This window comes from Cryptomeria japonica, chromosome 10, assembly GCF_030272615.1.
Source record: "Cryptomeria japonica chromosome 10, Sugi_1.0, whole genome shotgun sequence".
Lineage (NCBI taxonomy): Eukaryota > Viridiplantae > Streptophyta > Pinopsida > Cupressales > Cupressaceae > Cryptomeria > Cryptomeria japonica.
The window spans coordinates 106583351-106595262 of NC_081414.1; the positions used below are offsets into that span (position 1 = coordinate 106583351).

The following is an 11912-nucleotide window of genomic DNA, read 5'->3' on the forward strand; positions in this document are numbered from 1 at the left end:
AGATTTCTTCATCGTATATTGTACTACTTTCATTTGACATGTAATGAAATCTCTAACCTCATAGAATTTATACTTTATTTCTTTTAGTTAAACTATATAACTAATTCATAGATATAGCCTATAACAACTAATGAAACCATTCTAATTGTAATAATACGCGAAACAACCGAAACCATTCTAATTGTAAAGATTTAATAAGTTTTTTATGATGTAATAGTAGAAAAATGACAAACAAACAAACGATTTGAATTTAGAATGGATTATTATATTTGATGTTACATTGTTATGAAAGACCTGAATAATCGCCACTTCTCAATCATTTTATTAAATGCTGACGACAACGCTGGATGAGGTAAACAAGTCGAATTAATGTTTATACTGGTTAATCCACTTTTGGATGATCATTATCTCTTTCTGTCGTTGCAGTTTCAGCCACATTGGATCGTCAGTAGCACTTGGTTTAATGTCCTCACAATGCCTTCCTGCATGACATTCAATTCTTGTAAGATGATATTATTTCCTTGCGATTGTTGGGGAAGGGAAAATGCATTCTGAATAAACTTACCCTCTTCAGTGGTAATAGCTACAATGCTTTCAGAAATATTCGCCAGCACACTGTAATTCCGTTCACAACATGCCCAGTGAACTAAATTAGCAAGAAGGCAAAAAGGAACAAAACGATTAATGGACATGAAACGTCAGCAGAAGTTTCAATTACCCTCCACTACTTGACGGATCTCTTAACCCATTTGAAAAAATGATATTCCTTCCAAAGTCCTTCAACGCACTTGTAATCTCCTGCACGTTAAATGTAACCAAAGATACCTTCATAAATATCAATCTCAAACCAAGTCGTCTTCTACTTAACAGTAATTAAAATTTTACAAAGATATAGCTTAACTGTAAAAGTTTTCGACAAAACTAGATAGTAGATTAAAATTTACATACGTGTCCTCCGAATTCAGTTGTTGCCCAGTGTTGGCGTGGGAGGACGCCGTGAACATTGTAACATTCCGTGGATTGGGAGTTGAAATCATAGCGGTAGGGCCAAAACATCGTGCCAGGAGGATCGCTTATTGGAAACACCATTTCAGTGCAAAACTGCGGGTTAAGAAAAACTGTTAGACGGGCAAATTAATTTAATTTCATTCTAATATTTAAGAGAAAGAATAATCAGAGACCTGCCAATTCCATCCGGAATAAGTGAGATTCGCGGGACTCAAATCCAAGCACTGGCCTTCGTTCATGTAATTTGCTGCAGCAACTATTCTGTTAACAACAGTGTCTGTTCCTTCGGGTAGGCTATTGATAGCGTTACAGATCTGCAGTAAGCCGAGGTTAGCAAATAGAAATAATAAGCAATAGACTAGGTTTGGGAAGCGTATTTACCCCTTCAACGTGTTTTAAATCGTACCCCGCTGCGTGGATGTACATAAATTCAAGCATGTCGTCCAGGGCGCCCGTATCCGTAAAAATTCTGCGGCGGTGACAGTAATACACAGTCAAGAGTTTTGGATTTCAAGTATACTTATTGTAAGGAATAAGGAATGCGTTGTTGTTACTTTACTCGCAAGAGTTAAATAGTCTGCTTAGGCTTAGCAATCCTTGAGAGGTAGATGCAATTTTGTCGATCATGTCCCACGATTCATTAATTCTTCTGTAGCACACGTCGCTTACATCCTGCGTCATATTTACAAGAGTCAAATTTAATGAATGAATGATTCATTCACATTAATTCTTCAGCAGATGAATGAACATACTCTGAAATCTTTGGTGACAACGCTGGCAGAACTATTAGTGGGAGCGGTGTCGTCGAGGTGAAGGATAGGTGCAGATGATGCGAGGGCGCCGGTTGTTAGGTGCGGATACTTGAGGCGAAACCATGCAGCTACCACTGCAACAATACCATTCCAATTTACTTAAAACAGAGAAATTGGGTTCATGTGAAAAAAATCATACTAGCACTATAGGATGCACCATTTCAATGGCTGAATCCCATATATATTCAACACTAGAAAATATAAGCTCGTGTGAAAGAAAGCTTACTTCCACCATAGGTTTCACCAAACACGACGACTGGACAGTTCTCCGCCTTTAATGTTTTCTTCAAATCCACAATGGTGGTCGCATAATCGGCCAAGGCCTGCGTGGATGTGAAATAACCCTCGCATTTGCATACGCCACCTCCTTTCCCCCGAATGGCATTGACGTCCCGTAATAACGGTGCTACACACATACCTTGCCACAATTAGGCCTAACTACATACATACAAAAAAAATAGTCTGTAATATCATATAAGAAGCACGAGAAACTGCAATACTACCTCTATGTACACCACAAGAACTTTGAAGTTAGGAGCTTGATCTATAACGATGCCCGTGTCCAAGTCGTGTGTGATGTCAACTGCTGAACCCAACCATACAAATATGGGAGAATTACTTTGAGCACCGCCCCAGTTGGACTTGTCTATGAAATATCTTTGCGGAAAGGTTTGATAGCTCTCTGGCGTGTATCCAAAATGGTTCAGAACTTGGGTATAGTTGTATGCCTCGTACGAAGCTTTACTTAGACTTGAAACAAATGAATTAGTCATTCCAGATCTCTCCAAATTCTTCCCGAGAATCGCTACTGGCATCCCTGCGTGCCAACCAACTCTTAAAGCACAGCCTCCCTCTAGAATGCAACCCATTGCTACGAGAATTGTACACAAAAATCCGAACTTCAACTTCAGTGAATGGAACTCCATTTCGTAGCATGTTTCAATTGCAAACATGTTTTGGGTTGAAGCAACTTAAACGAATATATATAGCAAATTACGAGCCGAAACAGGTCCTCCTCATCGTGCTTAACTAGCTGCCTGCTTATAGTGACAGGAGCCGGCGGTTTCTGGTTAAGGAGTTGCCTGTTTATGCTTGAATAGAGACTTCTCATTACACCCAAATGGTCAATAACAAACACAGAATTCACAGTAACGATGCAGACAAACTAAAACGAATGTAGCGAATAGGAAGTGTTATATGGACGGACAATCACCAGGTTTTGCTTTAGTGCTTGTCCCGTTGGGACGCTCGTCAGCACCAAAATAATAATTCCTACGCCGGTTCACGTCAGAGCTGATTCCTACTTAATATTCACAATTTTAATGTTGAAATGGCATCCACACTCGACACAGAATAAAATTTTATTTTACGGGCCTTTCGGTTAAGCGAGTCTACTTCCAAATAACTTTTTTTTAAATGTATATATGAATATGTATTTTTTTCTTCTTCTAGGATTATTCTTAAATAAAAGATATATATATATATATATGAATACGTATTCTTTTTCTTCTAAATTTGTTGTTGAATCAAATTATTGTTAAATAAAAAAAATCTGTTTATGAATATTTTTTATTATAAAAAAATATCTTATTTGGCGATTTTGTAATGATCTCTTTCAAATGACTTTCATGATTGTGGATGTCATCTTTTAAGGCATTAACTCTTGTCACCTTTTCATGTTTAGAGGTCTCTCCATCTCATTATGGGAAAAGTTGTGTATCATTTTTTTGAGGCCTCGGGGGTGTTCCTATTGATACTGCCAAAATCGCGGTTCAATATGTTGGGGAATCTTACCCGATGGGCTGATTTTAATTGATTTGTCTCTGGGCTCTCTAAAGTTTTCTTCTTGCAAGTTTTTTTTATTAGTTTTCTAGTTGGGGCTTGGGTTTCTCTTTCCGTTGGTAAGAAGTTAGGCTTTGAAATTTGACACATGCCTTCAAGGTAGGAAAATGAGCATATACCATCATTTAGTCCTCGTGAAGAAACCTAGGGTGGGGAATTTCAATCTTTTTAGAGCGAGGGACATCAAAATTTGAAAATTTAAAATATTGCAAACTGTGAAATGGGTTGAGGAAAAAATTGGTCATATGGCAAAAAATGATGATTAGGATAGACTCACAAAGCGATTTCACTCACTTCTTTGTAATTTTAAGAACTCATCCATTTTTCACATTTTGACCGGCATATTTATGATTAATCACAAATGTGGATTTAAATTGACAACATTAGATCACATGCTCATCATTTTATTTGGGTTTTGATACAACATTAGGACCAATTTGAAGTTCAAATTTTGGGTATTTCAAATATGGGGCAACAAATTTACTTTTATTAAGTTATCAAAATATAAATAAATATTCACACGATGGCCTGATTTTAATTAATTTAATTAACTAATAATAAAATAATAGAATATTATTATAAGGTCACTTTATTTGATAAAGTTCTCCAATTAACCTATTCTTCTAGATGTTTCGTGGAGGGATTTATAAGGCGATCCTAGGGTTGTATCAAGGACATGCTTATGATTTGATAAACGGTTGTGATTTTTGGAGATGAAACTCTTCAAGATTTTAATGGAGAGCTAGACGAAAACCTAGCTCTCCAACAAGGTGGATTCGTGATAGAGTCCATAGCTAAACCAAACTTGTTAAAAATCTGATGCAGACAATTTTATCTAATGATTTCAGGGGTTAATTTAAGGAGTCAAATATCCCAAATTATTGCTTTGATATAGTAATTAAACATTAATATGATTTCCTATTGTCAGAAGTATTTCATACGCGTAGGGTGTGATTTGAATAATTTATTGAAATATTGTGGTGGCATAAGAATTAATAATTGCAAAGGTGGATAAATACTAGAGGGCTATTTAAGATCCCTCGGGTTATAGATTCATATAATCAGGACAGCAAGGCACTTCGTAATATCAAAAAGTGGGAGATAGTTGTGTTAGCTCATATTGTTGGTGTGACTCATTATTCTAGTCATCGGTCTCCCTCCTCTGTCGTAGAACACAAAGTATCAACAAAACACTCAGTAGATTGAAATCAAGGTTCCTTCAATGTAGGTGATCATTACTTCATTTGTTGGATTCTATGGAGACATTAAATAAATTATCCTAAGTCATTAGAATTGATATCACATGCATGTTACTATAAATATGGGCTAACATGTATGTTCCCCTTGCAAACATCTACCAATGCTTGATCATAATAGCCACATGGTATAATAGGTTCAATGTGAAGAACAATCCATTCTTGTAAGGTGGCATTTTGTTACAAAAATAAGCCACCAAGTACAATCCCAAACAAAGCACTATCTTCCTTGGAAAAAACAAAGGGTAGATGCAAAGGGCTGATTTAAAACTTGTCGAAGTTGGTCTATTTAGGATCTCTCATATCATCTATAGCTAATGGACCACAAAGGAGGGTGGGCATAAAATGCTAGTAGAGGTTAATTTATTATATAATATTATTCATTATTCCTAAATTTTTCTTCCTATAAATGGACCTCAAACTATTAGCATAATTTGATTAATTGTGGTCCCTTTTCGTGATTGAGGGATCATTATGAATATAGTACTACAATTCTAGAGCAATAATCCCATGTCGATTTTTTTAGCACAACCTTAAATATTCTAATACTATATCATAGACAGAAGTAGACTGTATCATGTTGTTTCTACAATATCCAAAAGTCTGAGAATAATAATTCAAATGTTCAAATTTGGGAATAGACAAATCCACATAATTTATTCTTGAGGTTCTTAAAATCCATGTTGAGAAATCAATACAACCATTTGAATTAATATAGATTCATACTATCACATGCTGGCATACACTACTACAATTAAATTTACAAATCATAAATTTGTGCCATCATTTATAAAGGCTTTAAAGAAATCCAATTGTTATTGAAAAAAATATTTAGTGTGTTGCATGATGCTAGCTACATTAATACTATTAATTCCATACAGGAGGTAAATTGTGGCATATATCAATGGCTAGGATCTTATCAGAAACCATACCATAAGTTAGAAATAGATAATAATATCAACTTGGTGGCCAAAAAATAGTATTTTCCATTCGATTTGATATAGAAATAAACGTTATACTCCAGCTGCATAAGACCAAGCTAAGATAAATTTTAATAGCATATTAGGAAGTTGCTTATAATGTCACATACATTTATAAAAAAATTGTTTTAATTTTTTGGAGGTCAAGTACTAGAGAAGTTTTTAAGCATACGTTCTGGGTCCTTTACCACTTTTTGTATGTTTTCATATCTCTTTATTTGTGATGAATGGGTTTTTTTGGTGTGAACATAGCATATTACCTACATATTTTCTAATTAGGTCCACTTTTTAATTATATACTCAGCCTTATTAGATCATTTATATTTTGTGTCTTATATGATAGGATTAAGATACCTTGCATTCTCTTAGCTTCTCCTATACTTAAATACCTATATTTATAATAACCATTTTGTGGTTGTATATTCAGCTAGCTTTATTTTGCATATAATTAATTCTCTAGCTTCATAGTATTTATATTGCTTCTCTATTGGTGACAAGTTCATTTCAGTTTGTAGGTGATTCTTATGCTACTTTTTGGTTGACCAATATTTGTGACACATGGCACTTACATCCAGAAGAAGAGTATGTGAAACTGACTAAATACTAAAAAATATTTTATATTTAATATTCAAATCACATAATTATTAGTCTATAGCCCATCATTGACTTTCCGTCAATCTATTTATTAAAATTAATATTTAGTTATGTTTTTATAAATATTTATTTTTATATATAATGCTTGATTGATATGCATTATTGACTATATAGCTAATGTGCAATCATCTTTTCTTTTTCGTTTGTGTAAGGGTTGGGATAATAGCTTAAAATATAACTAGTAGAACAAGAAAGGTAAAACATATTAGTGAATCAGGACTGTTTATATATTTATATAACACTCAAAATATTTTTTATATAAACATTATAAAAATTAAAGATTAGATTTAGATTAAAAATACTAGCATACAATGAAGATAAAACAAAAAGATAAGACACGGACCATACAATCTGAAATAAAATCCCTACAAATGTAGATGAATACATTTGTTTTTTTATTTCTAGATTGAGAATACTATTGTGAATAAAACAAAATATGATCTAGTTGAATTTAATACCAAGTTATTGTTCTTGGCAAATAGAATTGATCGAGAAAACTAATATTATGCTATGATGTACATTGAATTCATTTATTGTGAAATGAATAGTTTATTATAAATCAACAAAGTTGAAGAGTTTGTGTAATTTATTTAATTCTTGAGGTTTGATAAGAGTGTCTTTCACCTTCAATACAAATTTGTTTGTTGATTAACTGATTGATTGAACATATCTCCAATATTGCCTCCTTTATTTTTTCTATAGTAGATGACCATAAGATTTATTTATATGGAATTAACTATGTACCTCATACTCTCATACACTTTTATCTATAATATGTAATTTTATTTGCGAGTTGCAAAACTAGTAGGATTAATCTAGGATGAAATTCATAATAATGATGGATGAATGATGAAATCACATCGGATGATGAGGGAGTTTTTGTAAGTACCTTCCAATAACATATAGTAATCAAAGTGATTAGAATTGATAATAAATATCACTTCTACACTATTCTATAGAGGATTTGATATGATTATGGAATTTTGATATGAGTTCCTACATGGCATGGATCCTTGGCTGACCATGAGGAATGTTATATGAGTGCTTAACATCAATTAAATGAAACAAAGTTTCTAATATTGTACCCACCTAGATTGGAAGCTAGATGATGCCTTTGAATTCAATTGTTTCATCATATTATATATACAAGTCATATCTTATGAAATTTCATGTTATCATCAAAATATACCATTTGTTTTTGATAATTTTAATGTGTATATATGCAAACGAATCCCAACATCTATGACAATTTTTTTTTATTATTCAAAATTTCTCTATCTTGAGTCCTCTGGTATAGTATAGTTGAGTGAATGCAAGTATAATGCTCATAACTAAAAAGATAGATTTGACAAGCTACACAAGACACCACAAAAAAGAGGGTGATTTTAAATGGAATTTACTCATGAATTATTTCACCGCACTAGTATATGGTAAGGCACATTCCATGTAGCTACTTAATTGTTTACTTCAATGAAACAAAAATATGGTATTCAACTCAATTAAATGCATAGAGATACTTGTGGATAGATAGGTAAAAATGAAAGATATAAGAAATTTTCTTATTCTTAGTTTTTAAAAAGTTTTTAGACCAACACAATAAGCTCAAACCCTACAAGGAGTTAGGAAAATTATTATAATGTGGTACTAGTTAAATGGTTTATAGATGGTGTGGGTTATTTTACCCAAAGTTGGTCTTAGAACTTTAATCCTTCTCTTACCTCCATCAAAATTATTCCCTTTTGGTTCTAGCTCCCATATTTGTTACTGGAATATAGAGAAATCAATTTTATTGATTAGTTAAACAAGCAAATGGCCATTTTTCTCAGGAATGATTCTCTTTCCTTTGCTAATATGGTTAATAGACACATCCAATGGGATCCAAAAGTGAGTACATATCCAATCTAAACATGGGTTTTGGGAGCAAAAAATTCGTATGTAAACTTTAGATAGGATTTTATCTCTTTTCACTTGTTTCAAGATTATACATCCCTTGAATGCAAAAAGAGTGAAGGCTGGTATGGTTGTTATCAATTTCCATTGTGAATATATTGGCTTCTTCTTTGCACCAAGAAAATCATCTTTTGTAAAATTTATTGACCCTCATCCATGGAAATCTTTCCAATTTAAGTGTAGTTTTCAATCTCCATCTCCACAAATAGATCATGTATAACAGTTTTGCCCTCATATCTACAAGTCTTATTCTATGGTCAAATATTTTCAATGGAGATTTTTTCATTTCTGAATGTTTTCCTCTCTCTCTCTCTCTCTCTCTCTCTCTCTCTCTCTCTCACTCTCACTCTCTCTCTCTCTCTCCTCATCACTCTCTCTCTCTCTCTCTCTCTCTCCTCTCTCTCTCTCTCTCTCTCTCTCTTCTCTCTCTCTATCTCTCTCTCTCTCTCTCTCTCCTCTCTCTCTCTCTCTCTCTCTCTCTCTCTCACTCTCTCTCTCTCTCTCTCTCTCTCTCTCTCTCTCTCTCTCTCCTCTCTCTCCTCTCTCTCTCTCTCTCTTTTATCATCTTTTGGATTCACTTCATCTTTCATCTCATCTTCCATTTCAGTGGAGTCATCTGTTTTTTAGCATTACTCCTCTTCCTCATAGGTATATGTTTGCAAGGAATTATGCTTGGTTTTCAAGTTTGGATTTTTCTACAAACAGGGACTTTTTTTTTTATTAGCACTTTGCATTCTTTGATAGGTCTCAAATATCTAGGGATGCATCCTAGTTTCTCTCTTTGGATAACTCTAAGTGAGCTTTCTAGTATTAGGATCGAAACAAATTTTTGGTGCTATGAGGGTTCCATTTTTCATAAAATTTATTTATATATATGAGGAGCGTGTCATTTTGAAGCCATGGATTTCTTAATTATAACTTCAATAACCATCCTTAACAAAGGGAAATAAATTTTTGGTAAGATAACAATGTGAAGCAGTTTAGGAATATTCATTTCTTGCCACACTTCATGGGCATCAGATGAAATCATAAATAAGCATCACATATAGAAAATGGCCATATATTTGGATTGATTGTTGGCATGGTTTATTTTTCCATATATGTTCTATCTCGTATATTGATTTCCCACACAATCTCTTTAAACCATATTAGGGGAGATTTTTTGATACCCATGTTATCCAATCTTAAAAAATGATCTCATAATATTTCCGTTGTTAGTGGTTATATGGTCGGATTTCGGCCATCATATATTCGCAATATATGTAGGTATGTCGTTGTCATGTCAAGTACTCCTTCGGTGCACTTTTACATATGATTTTCATCCTCTCTTCTTTTCTTAGATAGATATTTTTTATATAGGATTGTTTTCTTTCTCTCTACCTATGAAGGGGTCTATTGGTTCCTATATGAGTAACTAAGCATTTTCTTATAGAAAGACTTATCTTATTATTCTTGCAGCTTTGAATCTTATCATACTTCAAAAGTTGCACTGAAAGGGTTTATTGGTGTGAACATAGTTTATTACCTAATTAGATTCTAATTAGGTACTATTTACACTTATATACTTAAGACTTAGTTTGGTCATTTGTACTTATTTTTTGTCTCATATCATTTGAATTAATATAGATTCATACTATCACATGCTGGCATAAAAGTACTACAATTAAATTTACAACTCATAAATTTGTGCCATCATTAATAAAGGCTTTAAAGAAATCCAATTGTTATCTGAAAAAAATATTTAGTGTGTTGCATGATGCTAGCTACATTAATACTATTAATTCCATACAGGAGGTAAATTGTGGCACTATATCAATGGCTAGGATCCTTTCGGAAACCCATACCAGAAGTTAGAAATAGATAATAATATTAACTTGGTGGCCAAAAAATAGTATTTTCCATTCGATTTGATATAGAAATAAACGCTATACTCAGCTGCATAAGACCCAACTTAAGATAAATTTCAATAGCATATTAGGAAGTTGCTTATAATGTCACATACATATATAAAAAAAATTGTTTTAATTTTTGGGAGGCTCAAGTACTACAGAAGTTTTTAAGCATACATTGTGGGTCCTTTACCCACTTTTTGTATGTTTTCATATCTCTTTATTTGTGATGAATGGGTTTTTTTGGTGTGAACATAGCATATTACCTACGTATTTTTCTGATTAGGTCCAATTTTTAATTATATACTCAGCCTTATTAGATCATTTATATTTTGTGTCTTATATGATAGGATTGAGATACCTGCATTCTCTTAGCTTCTCCTATACTTAAATACCTATATTTATAATAACCATTTTGTGGTTGTATATTCAACTAGCTTTATTTTGCATATAATTAATTCTCTAGCTTCATAGTATTTATATTGCTTCTCTATTGGTGACAAGTTCATTTCAGTTTGTAGGTGATTCTTATCCTACTTTTTGGTTGACCAATATTTGTGACACATGGCACTTACATCCAGAAGAAGATTATGTGAAACTAACTAAATACTACAAATATTTATATTTAATATTCAAATCACATAATTATTAGTCTATAGCCCATCATTAACTTTCTGTCAATCTATTTATTAAAATTATATTTAGTTATGATTTTATAAATATTTATTTTTATATATAATGCTTGATTTGATATGCATTATTGACTATATAGCTAATGTGTAATCATCTTTCTTTTTCGTTTGTGTAAGGGTTGGGATAATAGCTTAAAATATTAACTAGTAGAATAAGAAAGGTAAAACATATTAGTGAATCGGACTGTTTATACATACATACATACATTACATATATATATATATAATTTTTTTTATATAAACATTATAAAATTAAAGATTCGATTTAGATTAAAAATACTAGCATACAATGAAGATAAAACAAAAAGATAAGATAGGGACCGTAGAATCTGAAATAAAATCCCTACAAATGTAATGAATACATTTGTTTTTTATTTCTAGATTGAGAATACTATTGTGAATAAACAAAATATGATCTAGTTGAATTTAATACCAAGTTATTGTTCTTGGCAAATAGAATTTGATTGAGAAAACTAATATTATGCTATGATGTACATTGAATTCGTTTATTGTGAATTGAATAGTTTATTATAAATCAACAAAGTTGAAGAGTTTGTGTAGTTTATTTAATTCTTGAGGTTTGATAAGAGTGTCTTTCGTCTTCAATACAAATTTGTTTGTTGATTAACTGATTGAGTTGAACATATCTCCAATATTGCCTCCTTTATTTTTTTCTATAGTAGATGACCATAAGATTTATTTATATGGAAGGAATTATGTACCTCATACTCTCATACACTTTTATCTCTAATATGTAATTTTATTTGCAAGTTGCAAAACTAGTAGGATTAATTTAAGATGAAATTCATAATAATGGTGGATGAATGAT

The 11912-nt window shown here is 32.3% G+C and overlaps 1 protein-coding gene and 1 pseudogene across 1 annotated transcript in view; both read right to left on the reverse strand.

Annotated features, from left to right (window-relative positions):
• Positions 1-366: 366 nt before the first annotated feature.
• Positions 367-2689, reverse strand: LOC131072654 (uncharacterized; annotated as a pseudogene).
• Positions 2690-2727: 38 nt separating this feature from the next.
• LOC131072655 (uncharacterized) overlaps positions 2728-11912 on the reverse strand; it is a 13992-nt gene continuing 4807 nt past the window's right edge. Inside the window, exon 10 of the mRNA XM_059212242.1 lies at positions 2728-2985. Coding sequence (XP_059068225.1) covers positions 2728-2985 — 258 coding nt within the window. The remainder of the gene's footprint in view (positions 2986-11912) is intronic.